General features: G+C 51.8%; 9 protein-coding genes and 1 non-coding gene across 10 annotated transcripts; 6 read left to right on the top strand and 4 right to left on the bottom strand.

The window, feature by feature from the left end:
* Window positions 1-106: 106 nt before the first annotated feature.
* On the top strand, window positions 107-2,240 carry QC763_208420 (uncharacterized protein; the record flags this gene model as incomplete). The annotated part of the gene is made up of 3 exons (XM_062909891.1): window positions 107-922; window positions 976-1,262; window positions 1,326-2,240. The coding sequence occupies exons 1-3, from the start codon at window positions 796-798 to the stop codon at window positions 2,238-2,240; spliced, it is 1,329 nt and encodes a 442-aa protein (XP_062768733.1). The 5' UTR covers window positions 107-795.
* A 311-nt stretch (window positions 2,241-2,551) lies between these two features.
* On the top strand, window positions 2,552-2,861 carry QC763_0038920 (uncharacterized protein; the record flags this gene model as incomplete). Its single annotated transcript, XM_062905603.1, has 2 exons — window positions 2,552-2,720; window positions 2,785-2,861. 2 exons carry the CDS (start codon window positions 2,552-2,554, stop codon window positions 2,859-2,861), a joined length of 246 nt encoding a protein of 81 aa, XP_062768732.1.
* Window positions 2,862-3,006: 145 nt separating this feature from the next.
* On the top strand, window positions 3,007-4,669 carry QC763_208410 (uncharacterized protein; the record flags this gene model as incomplete). The annotated part of the gene is made up of 2 exons (XM_062909890.1): window positions 3,007-3,972; window positions 4,038-4,669. 2 exons carry the CDS (start codon window positions 3,007-3,009, stop codon window positions 4,389-4,391), a joined length of 1,320 nt encoding a protein of 439 aa, XP_062768731.1. The 3' UTR covers window positions 4,392-4,669.
* A 2,235-nt stretch (window positions 4,670-6,904) lies between these two features.
* QC763_208405 (uncharacterized protein) lies at window positions 6,905-7,699 on the top strand (the record flags this gene model as incomplete). The annotated part of the gene is made up of 1 exon (XM_062909889.1): window positions 6,905-7,699. One exon carries the CDS (start codon window positions 6,905-6,907, stop codon window positions 7,697-7,699), a length of 795 nt encoding a protein of 264 aa, XP_062768730.1.
* A 272-nt stretch (window positions 7,700-7,971) lies between these two features.
* AMT1_2 (ammonium transporter Amt1) lies at window positions 7,972-10,550 on the bottom strand. The gene is made up of 3 exons (XM_062909888.1): window positions 9,432-10,550; window positions 8,698-9,375; window positions 7,972-8,643 (listed from the first exon to the last, which is right to left on the bottom strand). The coding sequence occupies exons 1-3, from the start codon at window positions 9,851-9,853 to the stop codon at window positions 8,307-8,309; spliced, it is 1,437 nt and encodes a 478-aa protein (XP_062768729.1). The 5' UTR covers window positions 9,854-10,550; the 3' UTR covers window positions 7,972-8,306.
* A 3,002-nt stretch (window positions 10,551-13,552) lies between these two features.
* Window positions 13,553-14,667, bottom strand: QC763_0038880 (uncharacterized protein; the record flags this gene model as incomplete). The annotated part of the gene is given in 5 exon segments (XM_062905602.1): window positions 13,553-13,886; window positions 13,899-13,909; window positions 13,963-14,027; window positions 14,082-14,175; window positions 14,230-14,667. 4 exon segments carry the CDS (start codon window positions 14,665-14,667, stop codon window positions 13,907-13,909), a joined length of 600 nt encoding a protein of 199 aa, XP_062768728.1. The 3' UTR covers window positions 13,553-13,886; window positions 13,899-13,906.
* A 365-nt stretch (window positions 14,668-15,032) lies between these two features.
* On the bottom strand, window positions 15,033-16,601 carry QC763_0038870 (uncharacterized protein; the record flags this gene model as incomplete). Its single annotated transcript, XM_062905601.1, has 2 exons — window positions 15,239-16,601; window positions 15,033-15,187 (listed from the first exon to the last, which is right to left on the bottom strand). The coding sequence occupies exons 1-2, from the start codon at window positions 16,365-16,367 to the stop codon at window positions 15,033-15,035; spliced, it is 1,284 nt and encodes a 427-aa protein (XP_062768727.1). The 5' UTR covers window positions 16,368-16,601.
* Window positions 16,602-16,838: 237 nt separating this feature from the next.
* On the top strand, window positions 16,839-20,354 carry QC763_208380 (uncharacterized protein; the record flags this gene model as incomplete). The annotated part of the gene is made up of 5 exons (XM_062909887.1): window positions 16,839-17,682; window positions 17,886-18,281; window positions 18,330-19,715; window positions 19,776-19,862; window positions 19,921-20,354. Exons 1-5 carry the CDS (start codon window positions 17,328-17,330, stop codon window positions 20,352-20,354), a joined length of 2,658 nt encoding a protein of 885 aa, XP_062768726.1. The 5' UTR covers window positions 16,839-17,327.
* Window positions 20,355-21,778: 1,424 nt separating this feature from the next.
* QC763_208370 (uncharacterized protein) lies at window positions 21,779-22,093 on the top strand (the record flags this gene model as incomplete). Its single annotated transcript, XM_062909886.1, has 1 exon — window positions 21,779-22,093. One exon carries the CDS (start codon window positions 21,779-21,781, stop codon window positions 22,091-22,093), a length of 315 nt encoding a protein of 104 aa, XP_062768725.1.
* A 387-nt stretch (window positions 22,094-22,480) lies between these two features.
* Window positions 22,481-22,586, bottom strand: QC763_0038840. The gene has a single exon. It is a non-coding gene; the product is annotated as a tRNA-Met (tRNA).
* Between the last annotated feature and the right edge of the window lie 420 nt (window positions 22,587-23,006).

The raw sequence follows: 23,006 nt of genomic DNA, 5'->3' as shown, positions 1-23,006 counted from the left end.
GGTCCGCAAAGCCATTGCAGCTTCCATATCGAGGCGGCATGAGAGTGATCTCACGCTGCAGCTTCCACTTTCATCCGATATTGCGTCGACAAAGCTGTCCGAGATGTGGCCGTGTCTGGGCAACCAGCAGAATGGGAAACATCGATCATTCATGATTGAGAGATTCCGCACCCGCTGATAACAGACTGATACCCCAGGTGCGCGGGTCAGCTGTTGGTGGGCATGGATGATGGGACCCCCCTGTAGTTGCATGTTTAGCGCTCTGCAGCCACCGCTCAGGGTGTGAGTGGCCCCTGGCCCGCTTGGGTTCGGCGGACCCTTGTTCCTAGCGACCAGCTACAGGATTCCAATTCACCCGTTTTGACGAGTTTCGCAATCAAGAGGGACGGTACGGTACAAATCTGTCTCGCGGCCATTGAATACATATCAGAGCCCTCACTCTCTTTTCCCAGACTCTACCTCTGGCCTCTCTTTTATTCGCCTTCCTCGACTGCATATGACCCTGTTCCCGTCCCGAAGCAGTGCTTCCCAACCTTTTGCCTTTCTTAATCGGCTGCCGTCATTGTAACACGGAGGAACGTCACTCATTACGGATACCACACCACAACCCAACCACCACGACTAATTCAAGAGGTTGGAGCAGCCGAGCTGTGCGCTGGCAATTTCCACCGGGAGACACCCATAAGGACACTATCCGCCATCTGTCCCACTGCTGATAGGACATTTCTCCTCTTTTTCCTCATCTGCACAACTCACCTATACCGCCATCTACAACGTACACACCAGACCCTCATCATGAATATTGGCAAGAAGTTCGACCGCGCCTTCCAATGGGCCGGCGAGAAGATGGGCAGTGAAGCAAAGACTACCATGTCTGATGACTTCAAGCAGCTCGAAATGGAGATGGCTCTTCGTTTTGAGGGTGAGGTTTCCCATCACACTCCGAAGAGAGCTTCTCGTACTAACAGGACACAGGCATGGAACGCCTCCAAAGGTCAATGAATCAATACGTCAAATGGGTTGGCCGCCGTGTCGAGGCTGCGGAAGACAGAGAGAAGGGCCTCCCAGCTGCCTATCTGGGCCGCACAATGGTTGCACACGGCGAGGAGTTCCAACCAGACTCCGACTTTGGCAACTGCCTCATAACGATGGGTCGGGCCAACGAGAGGGTTTCCGCAATCCAGGAGGCTTATGTTGGGGAGGCCACAACAACCTGGCTGGAGTCGCTGGAGAGGTCGCTGGCTATGATGAAGGAGTATCAGGTTCGTACGCAACTACCGCTTGCTTCCCCATGAACCTGTGTCTAACCAATTGTTTTTGCACAGGCTGCCCGCAAGAAGCTCGAGAACCGCCGCCTTGCGTACGACGCCAGCATCTCCAAGTCCCAGAAGGCCAAGCGAGATGACTTCAGAATCGACGACGAGCTTCGCGCCGCCAAGGCCAAATACGAGGAATCTTCCGAGGACGTTGGGCGCCGTATGCAGGACATTCGGGATGCTGAAGCCGACAGCGTACGGGATTTGACGCAGTTCTTGGACGCCGAGCTCGACTACCATGAGCGGTGTGCCGAGGAACTCAGACGTGTTCGCCAAAACTGGCCAGGAGCACCGGTACCCGGAGGCATGAGCACATATGGCAGTATAGAACGGCGCCCAACAACCGGCCGTGCCAGGTCGAATACGGCGCAGAGCTTCTCTGAGCGTGCTCCTCGGGTGAGCAGCCAGAAGATCTACGAGTCCGACGAGACCGAATCGAGCGCACCACCTGTCCGCATGCCTGCGTCTCGTACTGGACGTATCGGCCTTCCAGTTCAACCTCAAAATCAGCAAGACGGTACGGTTCGCCCCACCATCAGCAAGGCTAGTACTTTCCAGGGCGGTGCGAGTCTGGAGCGAGAGCGTATCGGCGGAGGTCGGATATCCGGCGCCAGCACTCCAAGCTCGGTGTACGGCGTCAACCAAAACATCCCCAACGTCAGCAACTTGCGTGGCCAGTTGCGCCCTGTTAACAAGATCGTGACCACCAAGGACGATGTGTTTGGCGACCGGGATGACGACACGAGCGATACGGGAAGCCCGGATTGGGGCCGTAGCTCAAGTCCCGCCACCAGTGTAGGGAGCGCGAGTCTTACACGCACGTCTAGTTATCCTGTCGTGAAGAAGGCTCCACCGCCGCCTCCTCCGAGCAGATCCAAGAAGCCTGCTCCTCCAGTACCAGCGAGACGGGAGGTTGGTTACTAGATGTTCCGGGTAGGGTGACGCGACATGATGCGTGTGGTTATGAGGCGGTGAAAATGGGCTCTCTCAGCCCCGGGAACTTAATGATGCATTGTGAGATACGTGTTATGTGGATTTTATAGCGGCAAGAAATATCGGTCAAGGAATGAGTCTGGTTGGCGTCTGGTGTCGCATTCTTCTTGGTTGGTTTTTCGTGGGCTGGATCCGCAAAGTTGAGAAGGCGTTATCAGTTTAGGGATCCTAAAAGCTATTGTAGAAAGGCAGGCTCGGTACAATCCTGAAAGGCCTTCAGAGTATAGTTAGAGAGCTATGAAATGACATTGATGACACTGATGACATGGGTGATTGTGGTGTTGTTTTTGGGTGATGAAATCGGAGAGGTTGGAGTGAGGTTGGAGATGGACAGGGGTAACGGCCAGACCCGCCACAGCGTTGCGTTGGCCCCTGTAAAGCCAAGATCTGATGTGGGGCATTTTCACCGAGGTGAGCGCCCCGCTTAGAGCATTTGACCGCCAAGGGGGCCGAAGCTCACCTTGACTTTTGCCAGGAACGACCTGGATGTCAACGACAACGTTCGCGCCTTTGTGTCGTGGCAGCGGTCTCCTACGTTTCGCGAGTTTGTAAATGGCGCTCTACTAAGCAATCATAAAGCTTCAACTTCCCACCTGAAAATCCCGAATCGAGCGATCGACCAACCAAACACTAAAACAGTCGAACATATCCACGAGCTTGCGATTGGGATCCGTCAAGACGGCTCTGACTTGCCATCATGGCAACCGAAGACGCGCGCTACCGCGACTCCTCGCAATACCGTCTCTGGTCCTTCTCCCCAACCCAGCTCAGCGCCCTCCGCGAAAAGACCAACGCCGCCGCGCGCGCGAGGATTTCCGAGCGTCTACTCTCCCACCCACTCCCCGTCTCGACATCAAAGCAGGACCTCTCGGCCCCAACCTCCAACGCCAACACCCCCGACCCAGACGGAAACAGCACACCGGCCCTACCGGAGTTTTTGACTCCAGCAGAGGAGCTCACGCTGGTGGGGTACTACACCTCGGAAATCCTCCGCGCGTCGGAAGCCCTCCACTACGCGGACGAGATCAAAGCCACGGCCGCCATGTTCCTAAAGAGGTTCTACATCACAAACAGCATCATGACGTACCCGCCGGCGGAAATGTTTTTTGTCGCGCTGTTTTTTGCGTGCAAGGTCGACACGGGACATGTCAATCTGGCGGAGTATACTAAAATCTTCAATAAATCCGCCGAGGAGATCCTCGCGGGGGAGTTTCTTCTGTGTCAGGGGTTGAGGTTCGCGTTTGATGTTAAGCACCCTTATCGTGCGCTTCGGGGGGCGATGATGGAATTGGCGAGTTTGCCGGATATGCAGAAGGACTTGAAGAGGTTGGATGAGGCGGAGGCGAAGGCGAGGAAGGTGCTGCAGTTTAGTCCGTTGATGACGGATGCGTACTTTCATTACACGCCGAGCCAGATTATGCTTGCTGCTTTGAGTTTGGCGGATAGGGGGTTGGCGGAGAGGTTGATTCAGGAGACGTTTCATTTTGTGGCGGCGGAGGGGAATGATACCCCCGGGGGGGAAGGGGGTGATAACAACAAGGGAAATGAGGAAAAGGCGAGGGTGATTGGGAGTCAGATTAGGGATAAGGTGCTGGGGGCTATTGAAGGGTGTAGGGATATGTTGAGTAGGGAGTTGCCTGAGAGGAAGGATTACTGGCTTAATGTTTGTTTCTTTTTTCTTCTTTTTCTTTCTTCTGTTGTGAAGGGAATGCTAACATTGTGTGATAGAAACAAGTCATCAAGACTCAGATCACGCCCCTGCGGAAGAAGCTTCTCAAGTGCAAGGACCCGGAACGGTGGAATTTGGTGGAGCTGCAGAGGGTGAGGAGGGAACAGGCGGCGAAGAAGATGGACTCGGATGATGAAGATGATCTTGGGGGTGGGAAGAAGGTGAAGAAGGAGGAGGATGGGGATATTTTTGGGGGTGATTTGGGGCATAGTGCCAAGAAGAGGAAGATGACGGTGAAGAAGGAGGAGGATCTGTTTGGGGGACCGATGGTGAAAAAGGAGGAGCCCTTTGGGGGGACGAAGGTGAAGAAGGAGGAGGATTTGTCCTTTGGAAGGTTTGGTGGGGCGTTGTGATTTGAGGCATGGTTATATTTAGGAGTTTGGTGCTGGGCATTGGAATGGGGAAAGGGATTTGCATGGGCATTGGCGTTGGGCTATGACTTGTGCACACAAGAGGAAAAGGGTTGCGGATCGGTGTGGGTTTGTAGATATGGGATCTCTAGATCAACACATTTTGGGATATACACCACTAAAACGAGCATGACAGTGACAACTGGGGATGACTTTCTGGGATCGAGTTTTGAACTAGGTGGTGGTAATCTCTAATTCGACTGCTGCCCTCTTGCCTTTCACGCCTCCGGTTGACTGAGAATACAGTCTCACCAACTCCCGGGGTTTTGAGAGCCAGGTTATTGCACCAGGGGGATGGCAAAGCGGGGATGAGGGTCTTGAAGATCCAATTTAACTTCCTCTCGTCACATTGTGAAGCTTATAAGAACATCTCATAAAAGAAAAGGAATGGCGTCTTCCTCGGAAGCAAGTTTCTGCCTGCTTGGTTGTCATGCTTGGTGGTGAGATTGACGACGATGGAGGCATGGCGGCAGCACCGTGGGCTGAAAAGCCTTGCTTGGTTCAAGGCACCATGTAAAATCCATACGATCTACGACGAACGGTCTAAGACAAGTGGAACAAGGCGCCACTGACACTAGTATGCAGTCAGCAAAACAATGTGTCTCTGTCAGCCATTTCATCTGTCATCTCAATGCAAGTGTTCCGCATAAGAATCCTGCAGGTATAACGATCGAATACTAGGTTCGATAAGTGAGAACATCCCCAGACTCTACATAAACCTCTCGTGCTCAGTGGTTTCGTTGTAATCTGAACCAAAAAGAACCTCACAGACCACAAAAACGTCAAAAAAGCTCACCAGTCAACTCACGACCCTCCTAACCCGGAGGGCTTAGACCCCAACCCGGTCTCATACCGGAAGATTGCGAGAGACTGTGGGAGGCCTCACACTGGGGAAAGCCTCCACGAGGAGGGAGCGGAGGTGATTCTGGCTACGAAAAGCCCCTCAAAGGGGGTTCTTTACTTCGAGGGATCGAACACACAGTCTCTCGGTGGCCAGCCGAGAGGGTGTACCGAGCTCCCTTGAACCTACTCCTCATCAAACTGGCCACACAGGGGGCCAATCTGACTGGGCTGGGTTGAGTGAGTGAATGGTTCAGGTGTTGGTTGTTGCGGAAAGGGCGGTTATATGGGGTGGATTGTGTGGTTGTGGTGGGTTTGTGGTGAATTGTGCTGGGTGATGGCGTTGTAGCGGCGGTGCGATGGTGATGTGGTGGAAGTTGAAACGGATGTCCGGGTGACTGTTGGGGGTAGGCTTTGAGCTCTGGCGGCTCGCGAGGGTTACATGTGTGAAGGCTGATGATAAAGGCTTGACAATGCTCTCCTGTGTTCGATGCTCTCCTGTGTTCGATGCTCTCCTGTGTTCGATGCTCTCCTGTGTTTCTCGGTAGACACTTTGTTGGATGAGGGTATGACTTGTTATTCTGGCCGGTTTATACATGAGTCCTTCGACAGATAGGGGCCACATCCCAAGCAGCACACAAGATCAAGCCATCTTCCTCCTTTACTTTGCTGTCTGCCCGGCATCAGAAATCTCGGATTTGGCTCCCTGACTAGCAACTGTGAAAGCTAAAGTGTAGCCTATAAACGGGTTAGTCACATATTGAGGCGATATTTCTATGTTACTTGAGCTCTTTCCTGCTTCTATGGATCATCACGTCACATGGGACCTCCTGAATACCCAAGAAGGTTTGTCATTATCGTAAAAGGAGGCTCGTACTGGTGTTATATATTAAATACTCCCAGTGGTAATAAGCAGTCAGTGGGCGGCCCATGACCTGAATTTCCCAGACAGGCACTGGTTCAAGTCAGAGGAAGGAGCGGTCCACTCATAATGAGGGAAGGAGCAGTCAACTGTGAAGGAGCGAGCGGTCAACCTACTGGGAAGGAAGGAGCAATAGTGCCTTGGACCTATGTGCTGTTACTCCACCCCCAATCCTTGGCTCTTCTCAATATTCCCTCGTATCACACGCTGTTTCTTCTGGTCCCAGTATTTTTAGCCTACGAGGAGGGAATTGGAAGACCCAAAGTAAACTGCCAATACCGAGTACGACTTGGCAAGCTCGAGCGGCCCATTTACGAAAACCTCCATCAGGTCGTCATCACCAGCCCCATGCCAAGCACCTTACCTTTTTACCATACTCCTCAACTATGGCCCCAGCTGGTGGACAAGCATCTTTGAGGATGCCGGAGGAGCTGAACGGAACCATGGAATGTTGCCTTCGAATTTATTTGAACCCATTACCGTTACTTTGTTGAGGAGAGCCGAGGTTAGGGTTGCATTCACACCATGTCTCTCCTTACACTTGGCCCCTGCATGTGTGCATAGCCACAGACTTGGAGAAGACAGTGACGGGTTGATTCGTATACAAAAGAATCAATTTCCTTGAGCGTCATGCCAATTTGCATCACCATCATTCACACATCTTCACTTCGATTGACGATCATTCACCTCCAAAATGCATCTCACCAAAGCTCTTCCCCTCGTCGGTGCCATCGCCTTCGCCCTGGCCCAGGACACCACAGAACCCATCACCATAACCGACACTCCAACACCCATCAGGACTCCCCTCCCCAGCAGCGTAGCCGACTCCACCACGGCCATCATCACCAGCACCTGGGTTCCCCCCGACTTGTCTGACGCCCCCTGGGGCGACGCCTGCATCGACGAAGTCAAATCTATCCTCAACGCCCAACCCACCCCTCCCTACGGCCAGCCCCTGAGGGACTACTTTGAATCCTCCTTCTCCGTCTGGGTCACCGCCAACCTAGCCACATCCTCCCCCGCCGCGGGGCACACCCCCGTCAACTCGGCCGACATCGTCACCCTCTGCTCGCAATGGCAGACATCCCGCTGGGTCGGACAGACAGTCCCTGCCTCTGTGACCGCTGATCACGAAGCGTACAAGCTGAACTGGTCCTCGTGGGCTCGAAATGCGGGCAGTGCGCTGGAGTCGGCGGTGGAGGAGTGCAAGACTGTCGTTTACAACGGGGCGATGGGGCAGGCGGTTTTGGCTGTGGCTACCAATCAGCGACAGTGCAGTGAGGGGTTCTCGTTGATGCATAGTTTGAAGACTGCGCCTTCGGGGGCGGAGGTTACTAGTCTGGGACTTGGGGCTGTTCAGACAGGTGGTGGTGATGGTGGTGATGATGGTGTTACTAGCACGACGGTTTCTACTGCTGGTGCTGCCAGGGAGACTGGGTATGTCGTTGCTGTTGTGGTTGCTGCTGCTGGGGTTGCTGCTGCTCTCTAAAGGAGGTTGAAAACATATGGTAGAATCATTCTACTAGAAGGTGCAATGAGGGGGGGAAGCTGTTCATATATCTGGGCATGTACATGAAAGCCGGCGTTTAAAAAAATCAATCGGAAGAGACTTGGTTGGAGGTGTACAGAAATCCAAGGTGTTCCTTACTGAATCGGCCTGTCAAAGGGCAGGCATTGCTAGTTATATCTCTTTCAAGATGGAGCTTGTTGTTCATCTGGACCATAGAGAAAGCCATATTTTCCTCCTGGAGATATTATGCACAAAGAGAAAGTCAAGCCGCGCTGCATGGTGATATGTATCGGGTATATATCTCAAAGATTATAAACTTGGTATCTCCTTCGCTCGCTGAGTATATCCAAAAGAAAGAGGTATCATATTTCGGACAGTTTCCCACCAACAAACCAAAATACATCCCATATTCCACATCCTCCTCATCATCATTCCATCCATCACATCCCTCGCCCATCCCCTATGATATTACAGGCCCCTCTTCCCATTGAGCCGCCACCTCACCACTATACACCCCCTTGTTGCACGATCCAGTCATGCCAATGTCTATTGAATTTGTCGCACTTGGTTTTGATCACGAGAACGCTTAAGCCTTTTCGGTAGGGGTCTCGTTCGATTCCTTGACACTGCCCGCGGCACTGCCACCAACAAGAACGTCGTTGACGTGTCTGCTGAGCTCAACATAATCATACGCGAACTCGCCGAGCTCAGCATCGTCAAGACCGATCTCCTCAACCTCGGGGCTGACACGGAGAGACAGGCCAGGGATGAGGTTCAGGACGAAGCAGATGAGGCAGGTCATGACAAAGGAGTAGGCAAAACCAGCGACAGAATCGGCGAGTTGGTAGCCGAGCTGGATGTAGTTCTGGTTGACCCAGCCACCGTCAATGGCGGTGGCGCCGTCAAGTGCGGCGATGTAGTCACTGGAGGGGGGCGTTAGTTTATGTTGAAAATGAGGAGCGGGGGAAGGGACTTACGCGGCAAAGATACCAGTGAGGAGGTTGCCAACAATACCACCAACACCGTGCTCAGCGAACACATCGAGGGGCTCGTCAATACCGATCAGGAACTTAAGCTTGGTGGCAAAGTTGCAGATGATACCGCCGCAGACACCGAAGATGACAGCCGACCAGGGGGGGACATAACCAGCAGCGGGGGTGATGGCGACGAGACCGGCAATGACACCAGAGCAGAAACCAACGGTTGACCACTTCTTCTCGAGGCGGTAATCAAGCAAGCACCAGGTGAAGCCACCGACGCAGGCAGAGATCTGAGTGACGAGGCAGGCCATGACAGCGCGGGTGTTGGCAGCGAGGGCGGAACCACCGTTGAAGCCGAACCAGCCAACCCAGAGGAAGACTGTGCCGAGAACAACGTGGGTGACGTTGTGGGGGCGGTAAGGGAGGCCGTTGACCTTGTTGTAGCCGGTACGCTTTCCGAGCATCAAAGAGTAGGCGAGAGCGGCAGCGCCGGAGCTGATGTGCACGGGGGTACCACCGGCGAAATCGAGACCGCCCATGACCAAGGACCAGCCGTTGGGGTTCCAGGTCCAGTAGGCAATCGGGTCGTAGACGATGGTGGCCCAGATAAAGATGAAGACGATGGCCGGGAGCATGCGGCCACGGTCAGCAGCGGCACCGATAGCGAGGGCCGGACTGGAAACCAAGTTAGCAAGATCTGGACCTGGAGGGTGACCAGGAGGGATACGAACGTGATAGCGGCGAACATGCCCTGGTAGAGGCAGAACAGGACATCGGGGATCTTGGAGCTGCCAACACTGGGCTGACCGAGGACCTTCATAAGACCAAAGTTGGAAAGATCGCCAATGAAGGGGCTGGCGTCGGTGTTGTGGGTGAAGGTCAGGGAGTAACCCCAGAAGAACCATTGGAATCCCACAACGGCGATGGACATCAAAGACAGCCAAATCAAAGCCAGAGCAGACTTGCGGCGGGCAAGACCACTGTAGAAAAAACCAACACCGGGGACCATGAGCAGCACAAGACCAGTGCAGGTCATGATCCAGGCGAAATCACCGGCCGAATAGGGGGCATTGATGTCTTCCAGGAGGGGGTTGACGCCCTCGTGGGCCATCTCCGTTGGGCCGGCGTAATCGGAAACTTTGTAGGACGACATGGTGAAAGACTTGTCGAGGAGTCGAAGTAGAGAGTCTGTCCCTCTGAGGCCAGGACCGGTGCTCCTGGTCTTTGTTGAAAGGCAGGCTGCAGAGTGAAGAGGAAAGATTCAGTCCTGGATCATGCGGGATGGCTAGGGTAATAAAATACACTGCGACTCTCGAGTCGTAGGTACCACCCATCCATCACAGCCGAGCCGAGCTGGGGTTCCCGACTCAAAGAAGCCTTGCAGGTCCCGCGATAAGACCATCCTCGTCATTATCACCCTCAGAAGTGCCTCCATTCCCTTCCTGGAGGACTGCTCTGCTCGCCAAGGTGCTGCATGCTCAATGGATTGGTGGGTCTCACTGATAAGGAGCTGGGCGTTCTCAGCGGTTTGGTGGGGGGTCTGTCTTGTCCTCTGCATCCCTGCCGCTCCCGAGTCCCGTGTTGATCCGGGCAAGCAGCACGCTTCCCGCTGGGTAGGGCCTTGGCATCGTGTCTTTCCCTCCCCCAACCGTCAGGCCGGATCTGTCAAGTGGAGGAGTCGGGACGAAGGTGGAGAGACCGAGAATAAACTAGTATACCTTATCGATCATGATGGCATGAATCCAAGTGGTTGGGCTAGGTTCGTCTCTTTCGGTTCATGAAAGTGAAGGTGTTTACCGCATCGCGAGGTCGGACACTGGCAGGTTTGCCGGAAAGGTTGATGGAGGGGAAGAAGGAGGTTGCCAAATCGAGTGGGGCTGGGACACACGGGCCAATGATGTCTTCTCACTCCACCATTTTGGGTTTCACAGCGTCAACCTCACCTGATGAAACTCGGTGTGAGCCTGTCGTTTTGCAGCTGATCTTTACCATGATGAGTTTTTGGCCTCTCTTGGGAAGGTGTATGAAGCTGAAAGAGAGCGTCTACATATTTCCATTTTGATATTGGATTCCACACTTTTGGACGCCAGGCAGTCTTTGGGACCCTGTTGATCGTTGGTCGCTTCCCCAGGTTGTGCCTCTCGTTCCCGCCTGCAGTCACTCATGTCACTGCAGTCACTCATGTCACTGCAAGGCGTGGATCCGATGCAGGGTTGCATGCAGTGACTGGCTGGCTCTGCGTGTTTCCCTGTATATTCGACCGTGGAGGTGACATTTCTCGCCAACTCGATCGACTGAGTGGCTCGATGGTGTAGGCCAATTTTCGTGTGCATGGACTGGTACCAGACACATATTCTACCGTGAGCCTCACCCAAGTCAGCCCAACGGAGAGCGCAGTCCGTGATGTATGTGCCTTCCTCGGGCAACGGGTAAGGGCAGAGGCTAAACTGGACGCCACAAACGCCCGAAACCGCCATTCCGACATCACTTGTACCGGCCTCTAGAACAAATCGAGAATAGAGGATGGATCGATGCGCTGTCTCTACCTCATTTGTTTGTTGTTTAGCAAGAAAACCATTCCAAAGATAAGAGGCTAAACTATTGGCCTTTGAACTCATACCGTAAAGCGGTGTATCTTGACCGTGTTGATATGGATTACAAAAGAATTTTCACACAACTAGAAAGAGAAACAGAAATCAGCCATCTCTCTGCTTATCCTTATCAGCTCCACCAGGAACCAAGCGCTATGATCAACCATGCGTCCGCCTTTCTTTGGCTCCCTCGTGGCGCCCCGCAGGCGGATTCTCTCTCGATATTCTGCCCGTCTGACAGACAGACAAGAAAGAGGCAGAACCAAGACCTGCAGCCTTTCAATAGAAGCAGTGCCTGGGAGCCGAGGATCCGTGGCGACAAGTCATTCATGTGCTTTATTCTGGATGAAAACCCAACCGATGCAACCACTCTGAGGTCTGGTTTAGCGAGCAAGATGGGTTGAAGCAAGCAAACCCGTGATTACACGGGGAAACGGTGTTGTGTGATTGGCCAGTTTCTTATCTCTTGGCAAATGCCCTGCTTCAAAGGCCCGCCTTGGCTGAGAAGATGGTAATCGCCCTGTCGGGTTTGGCGCAACTCCTTCCTGAGATAGCATGCCCTGATCTGACAGGTTGCTTTGTGGACTTTGAAGTGCCTGAAGAGATGCGTTTCGAATGCTGGACGACTTTTGGCAACAGGTGCACCAGCAGATGGAAAACTGCGGTAAGACGGGATCACGAACAGCCTGCTTGTGTAACCTGCCAGGGCAATTGTTGCCCCGCTTGGCCAGTGTGTCTCTCAGTAGAGCGGCGACTTCATGAGCAGCATACTCCAGACTCGATGATGGTCTTCATATGCAAGTTGAATCCTTCTTTTTATAACCACCACCCAGAACAGAATTTCTTATCTTGCCGGATACCCTTCCCTGCTTTGTTCAGTCTCGGCTTTCTCTGGGCAAGAAGAGATCACACTCCAGACCCCCACAGGGCTGTCCCCAGCAAAGCCTAGCGCCCTCCACTCTGTCCGCCTTGGCAGAAGCTTATTTTCTGGGGCTCCAGACACGACAACTTGAACTGATAACGATTTTCTCAACCTGATCAGCCATCCACCAGCCATATGGGATCATGTGCTTTGACTCTTCACCTCCGCTGCTGTGCCATTGCCTCCCGTAGCCGTAGCCTTCAACCATAGAGTCGGGACTATATTTCAGCATGCACTGTGTCAAAATTTAATCTGTCGTCCCCCAAGCTGCATACGAAGACGCCCCCAAAGAGGAAGGTGGTTCCAACACTGCGGTTCTCAGGGACCAGGATCTGAGGCTGTCTTGAAGAGAAAAAAGGCTTAAGACAGGCATATTCCCAAATACATATAGATCGTTTCGTTCCTGCGGCCTTGTGTCTCATCGCGCAATGCAATACCTCCTCAGGTCTGAGATAGAACCAACACAGTGTGAGAGGGTGTGATGATGTGACTTCTTCATATGCCTGCGGTGCCACATCCCACATCTGATGTCTCTCACCCCGGCAAAGTTTCAAACCCTCACAACATTATCTTGTCTCATATCCAGGAGACTCTCTTCATCACCAACTCAGATGAGAACCACCGCCCTTTAACTCCGCTCATCCACACCGTACAATAACCAGACCCAGCTCCCCCGTGCCGATCCCCAGTTCCCTGTTCCCGCACTGATAAACCCGAGTAATTCGATGCTGCAAGACATGAAATTCGATATCTCAACAATACCCTCCTCATGGACTCCATATTGTATAAAAATCACCCCCTTATTCAAATACCATCCACCTCCTGAAATACATTCAGAGCGCAGTTGCCTAGCAGCAGTAGCCCACAGCAGCAACCAACATCGTGATCTCTGTCATCTTTTAGTTGCAGTAGTCTTCATTGCCAACATCATGTGCATCGCACCATGAATGTAACATCCCACAAAACATGAGTTTCACCACCTCCAACTCAAGAGAACCCTTCCAAAAACCCACCACCCATGCAACACCACCATCATCACCAGCGGCACCTAACCGCCCACACCCTCACCACAATTAATTGGCACAGCAAGACTACCAGGTAAGTTAGCCCCTTATTACATGGGGAACCATGCCACGAAAGAAAGTCAATAGGCCTTGCAAATATCTTTAAAGGCCCATCAACTATCTTTAAAAGACTAGTGATTATCATCTGAAGACTATCGACTATTTGTCTTTTGAGGCATGATTTGCCTGCTTTCACAGTGCCAGTTATCCTGTCCAGAACGTGCCCCCTGCACCAAACCTTCCCCCAAGCTAACCCCCATGCCCGCCTCATCACACCCCCTTATCTCGGACATTATTATACCTACCCTAGCCGCTCCATGCTAGGGTGGAACAACAACGCTTGGTTCCCTGACACGCAGCAATGCTACACCACTACTGTAGGTACCGCACCGTTCAAATCTCCTTGTTATGCAGGGCGACGGAGTCTCATCTCTGCGTCAGACTTGCAACTAAACCAACTCTTAACTGCATTGGTGTGCATCAAAACAAATTGGCCCAGCTGAGAAATTTGAATAAAAGAATGTGTTTCCCCGGATTTTTGAAGCTATTGCACCTATAGATTCAACAACTACTGCTTATGTAACAATCACCTCCTTTTCTTTTCAATACCATAATCCGCAACACACTCCTTACTATTCATGCGTTAGCACAAATCGACATTTGCTCGATACAAAACTTCACTCACCACTTCAACCCACCTCGCCATCCATTTTTCCACAGTAGCCTTTGCCTCGTCGACAAGCCCCAACTCTGTCACAAAATTAGTCAACTGTCGCCGCCATCTCTTCCTCAATATCAACTTACCCAGTAGAAGCTGAACACTCCCACGAATACCCGACTCAAGAGCCGATGCAATCCAAGCATGTGTATAGCTGGTGTGCTCCCCAATGAAGATCATCTGTTCCATCTCATCAGTACACGGCCATCAACCTGCCTCATACTAGAATCTCACATTGTTGTGTGTCTTGAAATACTCAGGCAAGTAAAGCTGATGCTGCCCAACAGTAGGATCCGCCCAGCTGGCACCCTCAAGGGGGTCCAAAGCTTGACAAACCCGACTGGATCTGCCAGTGTATTGCTTTTGGGCAACGCTGCCGTGAATTCCAACCATGGCATCCAGAACATACTGAACATGCTCGTTTTCATTCATCGCCATCCACTTCTCAGTCCATTCTGGATTCGAAATATAGGACCCGAGGAGGGCGCCTGGGCCAGTGCCGTTGATATTGTAGGATGGATAACAGACGGACCCGATGCCGGGGTAATCTGGTCCAGCAATATAGCATGATCCGTAGATCGGCTGGTCGAGGTGTTCCCAGAACCGAGTTTCAAACTCCAGCGCCACCTTGCATGCGGATGTGTATGGAAGAGTCGAGATAGCTTCCATCATGATTTCGCTGAGTTCCGAGATCTCCTAGTGTCTCATGGCCGAAAAAGGAACCGCAAAGAGAACGTAGTCATGTGTCGTGCTGTCAATGTCTCCGGTGCCATTGTTTTTGGACTGCAAGGTAACCGTGCGCTGGACCAGTGATGGTTGTACCCGGTCGATCCGCCGATTCATGGTGATTGCGCCTTCAACAAGAGGCCCGAAAGATAGTGGAAGACGTGATATGCCTGCAAGTGCCCAATATATCAGCATTGGACTCAGAACCTCTGCAATCACCAGAGTCCGTACCTCCATCGATGGTCTTCCAAGTCGTTGTATTCAAATACAAATCCTCGCAAAGCTGAAACCAGGTCAGCAGGCTAATCAGGCTACAGAGATTTTGACCCGTATACCTTGTCCCAGAACGACGAAGCCCCTTTACCCCAGTATCCGAAATGAGTATTATTGACATTGTTGTTGAGGTACTCAGCCGTGAAGGCAAACTCGCTCCATTGGTTTCCGGCAAGGTCAAACAGTCCCTTTTCTGCAACATTGATTAATACAATAGCCACGGAAATGAAAAGACGAGACATACCGAGCCACTTGCGATGAGCAGTAAACATGTTGTTGGCCATCTCCACACAAAAGTCCTCGCACGGCAAAGCTTTGTTGACCTTGTCAAAGATTTCCTCCACAGACATCCCCAGCTGGTCCACAGCGCCTTGGTTGTCAGGTCTCCCTTGTTGCCCATCAACCTCACCCACACGGTTTGATCCACCATCACGAGGAAGTGTACGGCTACCAGCCTCGAGCCAGTCAATAAGGTCAATATGAAGGTCGTCGTCGTTGTCTTTATTGAGCATATTCATCTCCTCTACCAGCTGGAAAACGAGTTGGTGGTCCGACATGTTGTACGTCTGGTTGGCAACAGTAAGCGTCATGGGAACTCGCATGGGGCCCATCTCTTGGTAACTGTAATCGAAAGGGCCACCGCTCAGGTACACCGTTTGAACCCGACCACCGAGACGATCTCCACCCTCAATAAGGCTGACACTGGTAAGTCCCTGTTGGGTCAAGCAAAGGTACGCCATCAGACCAGACATGCCAGCGCCGACAATGGCAATGCTTTTCTGCTTGGCTGCAGCTGAATCGATAGCGCTGCATTCGGCATTCTTGAGCACCTCGACACCATCAAACCATGGTCCCCAAACATTGACACCTGTAGAATTGTCCATCAAAATGCTGTTGGGGTCATTGCTGCGGCGGGCAAGGCGGGCATGTCGTCTTCGGGCCATCGTGTGGAGATCCAGGTGTTGCACCTCGCTTCTGCCCAGCAAGACATTTGTGGTGGTGCTCCATGCCGAAATACATCCGCCGGAAAAGATGTCCTCGGGTAGCGTCCAAACGAGTCGGTCCTGGGAGGCATCTGTGCTGGTCGCGATAAAGTGGTGGGAGTCGTGTGGGGTTAGCTGCTGGCAGGAGCCATAGCTAAAGTCGACAGCACCTTTGACAGGTTGCACGTGTTCGACGTATACATTGCAGAGCCTTGAGTTTAAGGGAACTCGAGTTTCAATTCGTATGGAGGGGGTTGTGATATCTTGGGCTGCTGGGAGAGCCGATGGTGCGAGGGCTGCGAGCCACCGCTTCATGGCCGGGCCGAAAGAAAATGTGTGCGCTGTGTACGGGTCTGTTGAGGTAGTGCTGCTTTGTACAAACAAAAGCATGATACTGGTGATGGTGTGTTCCAGGTTCTTTGGGGGGATGTACTCATCTTCTCGGCAAAGACGGGAGAAGAATGCCACCGCTGCATTTTGTGGAAGGAGCTAAGAGCTGAGTGCATGAGGTCATCGTGCCGTACGAGTGTTGGCATTGTTCCTTCCATGTTGGATGGCTGGTCTTTCATACAATGCCGCCGTTGGCTTGCTGTCCTGACCCGCTCAGACCAACAAGGCACCTTCATTAATCGGTTGGTCAATGAGGTGGAACGGAAGTAAAGTCACGGGCAGGTGCTGCCTGTCGGTTGGCCCGGGCTCCGACAGCCACAGCTGGGAGCTTTGATAGGTGCAGTCACACAGGTTGCCTACCCATAGGAAGCCAACGGCTCTTCGGGCAAACTGCGGGCAGTGCAAAGCGGGCAGGTCAGATGCTGCACCCAGGACCTCGACGTCGCCGTCATCTGAGCTCACTATTTGCAACTTTGGTATTTGCTTCCTCTGGGTTTGGGGGCTATTGTCGACTTCCCCGGCGGCAGCGTCGTAACAAGTGATTAACATCTGCTCTCCCGAGGGAATAAAACCAAGCTATTGTGATAGCAGCTATCTCACATTCATTCGTTGACACCCGACAAACGCCCGAAACGCCTCAATATAATCATCCCAAGCCCTCAAGATTTGGATGCCCCACAATCCGTCAACACGGGTTTCACATTCCCTTGGATTAGCTTCTTTACGGAGCAACTCGCAAGCCATCAAATTCACCATCTGCCTGTCTGGGTGGATTTGAGCTTGCTGCTTACTGGATATCGTCACAGTCACTTAAGCAGGCAACAAAAGAGAACAAGTTCACACTGGCAGAAGCGAAATCATCAGTCTAGAGCGCCGTCGAACTTCTTTTTAGACTTCGCTTGCGTTCTCCCCAAAGCACCGCCGGATCCCACTTCAACGCCTGACATTTGACTTCACCCTATGTTGGGTACTGGATACCTAGGTAGCCCAGATCCCCACACTCTCGACACTGCGTTTCCACACGCGGGCAGCTCTCAACCATCTGCCATGCCGCCTTTTAAGGAGAGACTGGGCATGAGGATGCAGAAGGTTCAGAGCATCTTCCGGCCATCAAAAAGACGCATCGCAGAAGATGATGCATCAAGCCAACCCCCGAAGCAGCTCCGGACAATGCTAGGACCCACCAAGAAAGCCGTACAGTATCCCCCCTCTCTGTCAGCGCCGTCGACGTCACCAGCGGGCTCTTCGAAAGCAAACGAGCTTCCTAGCACGTCTTCCAGCGGGGTCAGCAATACTCTCGCCTACCCAACCATGCGTAAGTCAAACCTGCTCTCTCCGCCATGAATATCCCATCAAAACCACTTTGTAATGCACCCCCCTGCAATATCAGTGGCATTATCATGAATGTCTTGATTATTACGTTATCGCAAACATTGTGGTTTGTGCTAAGGGGGCGTTTGGAACGGATCCGGGATTCAAGATATCTTCGACCATTCTGGTTACTGACCGGGTTAACAGCTTTCATCATGTCGGCCGACCCACCAGGATCAAGGAGGGGCAATCCGATCGACCTGGACGCACCTCCATCGCAGTTTTCACGCAGCAATTCCTCGAGCCAGTCAGACAGCAGCTCTAGCAGCCTGATATACGACGATGACGACCAGCGTCAAGTCTTGAACGACGAGGCCATAGCCCGCATTCTTCAAGAGGCGGAACACGAATACAAAAACCAGCCAGAGTCGAGCCCCCAGATCTTCTCGCCTGTGACAGAGGAAGAGACGCAGAGCCATCTGGCCGAGTTCAGGGAGAAATACCACAAGTGGAAGTGCTGCCAATGTGGCAAGAGCAATGACATGACAGCAGACGTACTTGTTCAGAAGACAAAGTCCATGCTCAAAGCAGGCAAGTCGTTTCGTCACTCAAGACTTTGACGCTTCAAATACGGTACACTGACGACTCTAGTAGGGATGATCCACCCTTTTACAAAATGCAGATACTGTGGCTGTCAAGGTTGTTTGGCCTGTGGTACTCGAGGTACATCGTTGACCCGACAGAGGGCCAACGCCGTCCGAGTAACTGATGCCATAAGAGCGTCCTGGTGTTGCCCCGAGGGGCGCGCCTTTGTGATTTTCTCTTTACTATGCGGTTACGAAAGACCTACAGCCACGAAGATTTCTACGCCTGCATCAAAAGAACAGCCAAAGCAACAGCAAAAGCTACAGCCCCCTCAACAGCCCCCTCAACAGCAGACAGCTTTTGCAAGGGGCACTGGCTATGCACACGACTCGTACAGTTTCAATCCTTTCAAAGGGCAGCCTCAGCAGTTCCACAATTCCAAGCCAACGCCCGAGTCCGCAGATGCAGTTTCATATTTCTTGACACTTGCAGAAGTGCTTCCATCCGTGGATAAGAAAGAGTTTGAGTCCACACCTGGCCTACGGGTCATGATCCATACATCTCCCATGATGCGACTCGCTTGCGAGATTTTGCGATCAGCTGCTATTGGCGAGATGGATGCGAGGGCTGGCATTATCAAGGCAACCCTTCTCTTTGTTCACAGGTTGGCGCGAAACTGGGACGCCGCCTCGTGCATATTCCACGAGCAGATCCACTTCCCACCCTCGCAACAGTTACTAATGGCTTCAATGGCTTCAATGCCTCCTTCCAGGCAGGCTATATCAAGCAACCATATTAAACCCGAAACTGCACAATCTGTTTATAGGGTAGTGGAGAAACTATCTGTAGTTTGCCGAGTCTTCATGGATGGCTCCAAGAGCTTTGGGTCTGCGGATGACGGTGACGAAGCAATCTGCATTGCGCGACAAGTCTGCGACCTGCAAGACGTTCTTCATCATCTGAAACCCGCACCGGAAGACGACAAGGCTCGCCCGGGTCCCCGTGCGTCAGCTTCTACAACGAGCACTGTCGTCACACGGTCCAAAAACAAGGAACTCGAATCGATAGCAGCAGCGGCTAAGATGACCGACTACCACAAGTTACATGGTGTGATGGAAATCAAGGATGATCTTTTGTTAGCCAACTTTTACACGGGTTTTCAAAACCAAGTCGTGAACTCCAATGGCCAGCGGATGAGAAAGCTGTTTGCGCAGATCTCATCGCTACACGCGGACCTTCCCGACGGCATCTATGTCCGCTACGGCGAGTCACGACCAGACATGCTCAAAGTGTTGATCATCGGGCCTAAGGACACGCCTTATGAGCATGGCATCTTCCTCTTTGACATTCTTTGTGGCTCGGACTTTCCCACGGCGCCACCAAAGGTGCAGTTTCTGACGACAGGCGGTGGCAAGGTCAGGTTCAATCCAAACTTGTATGCAAACGGAAAAGGTATGTTTTAGCCACGCGCTTTACAGCCGTAAGATGCTAACGTTTTCTATGATCGGTTAGTTTGCCTGTCACTGATCGGGACATGGAATGGACAGGGATGGGTGCCAAACGTTTCGACAATCCTACAGGTTTTGGTTTCTATACAGTGTATGTAATTCCGTTCAACCTAGACGACCAAGCTCCAACTAACCGCTCATTCTACCAGCCATGATCTTTGTCGAGCGGCCATACTATAACGAACCTGGTTACGAAATCGTACCCAACCACGCCGGCAGCGAAGCGTACGATCGCAACATAGAATGCAATACGGTCTATCATGCCATCATGCCTTGGCTCCAGGCTCTGGGCAATTCCCCTTCTACATCCCAATACTCTAATACTGCCAGCCTGGCCGATTGCCAAATCTGGGGTGACATTGCCCTGAAGCACTTGCAGCTCCAGAAACCAGCAATACTGGCAAAGGTGAGGGAGTGGAGTAGGAAGAGCAGCTCAAGAGTGTCAGGTTCCATGGTGAGCATGCTCGAGAAAGCCCTCAGTGGTTCCCTGGCTGTCCCCGAAGTTCCAGCTGTCGTTAAGAATGCTGGTACTCCAGCTAAGACTGGACAAACTGGTACGGCACCAAATCAACTGGCCAAGTAAGGACGAATCACCAAGAGGGCCCTCTGCAGCGACAGGGTGTTGGGAGCCGGAGATTGGTGAGCTTTGCTGGCGGTGTCGCCTGGACAGGCGGAAGCCATTACCCGACTATTTTCGTTTCCTAGCTACCTGCGGCTTTCCCTTTTCTTTTTTCGAGACATGCCGGAGGGTGAGGGTGGGTCTTTGGGGGTTGGATTACTTGGTCTTGCCTTTAGAGAGGAATGATTGGAATGGGAATGGTGGTCAATGTGCTATCTGCTTTGGGGTCAGGGTGGTGCTAAAGCTAGTAGGTTATGGTTTCCTTGAATCTGATTTTATTTTCGGGTCAGTGTATCGCCAAGGTTTTTCGACCATGATTTTGATGTTTTGTGTAATTTTGTTGTTTGAAAGGGGAAAGGGTGGATTGGTTTTCTTCAGCTAGGTGTCCATGCAGTTCTAGAGACGTGATGGTGCCATGGTTGATGAAAGAATGGCTGTGTCTTTTTGAGTATGGTCAGAGATAATTTGCTTATGAAGTTGGTTTTTTCCTCCGTTGCAATCTTGTCATGTGCATAGGATCTACGGGAAGGGTTTGGTTGTTTTGAGAGAGGAGGCTCGGCGGATAAATACCAGGCCGATGATTATGGTGGTGTGTCGGTTCGCATTTTAGCGCAGGATTGGAATGCTGGGGCTTGGGGGCCAATGAGTTTACGATTACTCGTAAGGTTAGGCCTTCTCTGGCCTTTTATTATTGTCTCGTCGGTACCAAGCTGGTGTTGGAGGTGTTGCATTGGAGGATGGTCCTTGTTTTGGTTGGAGTTTGTTTTGTTTGAAACGCCGAGGGTGTAAGGGCTGGGGAATATGGTGGTTTAATCTAGCCGCGATGACATGTTTGCTTGTGCATTATTGGGGTGTGGGTTGCTGAGCCACGATGTCAAAGGTTCTGGTAAGACAAGATCTTGAATCGGCAAGCGTTGGTCCGGGGAAATGGGGCGAGGACCCCAGATCTTACTTCTATTAATGGGGTCGGCTGGCGCAGCCTTATGCAAGGGGTGAGCTAGATACAAGGCTTTGGGTGATGGGAGAGGGGACTGGAATGTCGGGTTCAGCTTGGTGGTGTGTTTTTGGAAGAGGAATTACGGCATCGGAATTCCACCGTTGACCGAGGAGATGGTGGATTGGCCGCTAGGGTGATTTAGTATGGGAGGCGATTACAGGAAGGGGAGTAAGAACGGGGAGAAGAAGCCGAGGGGAGGGGAGTGATGAAAATGAGAGCAGGTTGAAAGTGAGGAGGAATGAGGTTCTATAAAGGATCAGGTTGGCCTCGAGTATCTGAGCCTTTTTCTTTCCTCATCCTCACCCTCAGCAGCCACATCATAATCACACTACTACACTTCTCTATCACCAAAGACAAGAACAATCACTTTCCATACCAAACATCCACCACAATGAAGCTCTCCACCCTCATCCTCGCCCCCCTTTCCCTGGCTTCTGCCTGGAAACTCGAGCTCTTTGCTTCCGACGGCCGCAAGATGACCGCCTCTGGCCGTGATCCCAACTCGGGCTGCAAGAATATTGCTTTTACCCCTGTCCTGAACGTCAACAGGGCAAGGTTCAACAAGGATACTTCGTTGCTCCCTGATCCCAACACCTTTGAGCTGTTTGTCAACAAGAACTGCGATGGGTTGAGCTATCGCAATGGGAATGGAGACCACCGGTTGACTCCGGCGAGGAAGATTAGGAGCTATCGTGTTAAGAGGTAGAAGGGGTGGAGTAGATTTGGAAATGGAGAAAAGGGAAAGGGGGAAGGAAATAGGGGTATGGAAGGTTAGGGTTGGATAAGGGAAGGTTTCCGGGATGGGTTGGAGGATTGAGCTTGTTTCTTTCTTCATTGTCGCTCTTTTAGGAGGTGATGTTGCACTGTTTTAGATTCTGAGTTTCGTTATGCAAATGAAGTGTATTTTCCCAGTTGCCTTTGCTCCTTAGGTGTTCTGTGACTCCTTGCTTGCTTGCGGACTATGTCGGGTCACATAGAGAGTTTCCAAAGTGTAGACCATGCACAGCAAAGAAATAAAAATTACTCTTAACCTTTTGGGGTGTAGCAGGCGAAACAAAACACCTTTGCTGCGGCAAGTGGCAGCAAAAGTAAATGGGAACTGTGAGGCTCGAACTCACGACCTCAGGATAACTCTGGTGTTATACATCCAGATCATACATTGTATGAGACCTGCGCTCTTCCAACTGAGCCAAGCTCCCTGTCATGTGATTGATGTTGACACAGGCAAAAATGACACTTATTGTAGTAAATTGAGCACGGTTCCCAAATGCAATTCAGGGGCAAAAGGGGCGAAAGTAAGTGGTATACTTTGACAAAGGCGGGAGTCGGATTCATTATCATAATGTATAAAGCAACCTGTTAGGACACTTGGAGGCCAGATCCTGGCACGGCACTGGCAAGCAGGCATGCATATAGCTCTCCTTTCGCACTAGATCTTCCACCAGAATTTATCATCATTGCACCCATTTTTCTGGACTGCCACAGTGACCGCACCTATCACAACCCCTTAATATTTTACTTATATTATATGAAAATTATTACTTTTTCAATCATTCAACCTGTTCTTTTAATCTAAGCTTTATGCGTCCGTTATCCAAGCTTCCTAGTATTTTACCCTA

This window comes from Podospora pseudopauciseta (assembly GCF_035222475.1).
Source record: "Podospora pseudopauciseta strain CBS 411.78 chromosome 2 map unlocalized CBS411.78m_2, whole genome shotgun sequence".
Lineage (NCBI taxonomy): Eukaryota > Fungi > Ascomycota > Sordariomycetes > Sordariales > Podosporaceae > Podospora > Podospora pseudopauciseta.
Note: the sequence above shows the minus strand (reverse complement) of the source record. Positions and strands in the feature narration are given on the sequence as shown.

Excerpts from the sequence above, each read along its gene's own strand:
- AMT1_2 (XM_062909888.1), bottom strand. The coding sequence starts at position 9,853 with ATGTCGTCCTACAAAGTTTCCGATTACGCCGGCCCAACGGAGATGGCC. Across the intron at positions 9,376-9,431 it reads GGCATGTTCGCCGCTATCAC|TCCGGCCCTCGCTATCGGTG; the intron begins GTTCGTATCCCT and ends CTTGGTTTCCAG. Across the intron at positions 8,644-8,697 it reads CTCACTGGTATCTTTGCCGC|TGACTACATCGCCGCACTTG; the intron begins GTAAGTCCCTTC and ends GCCCCCCTCCAG.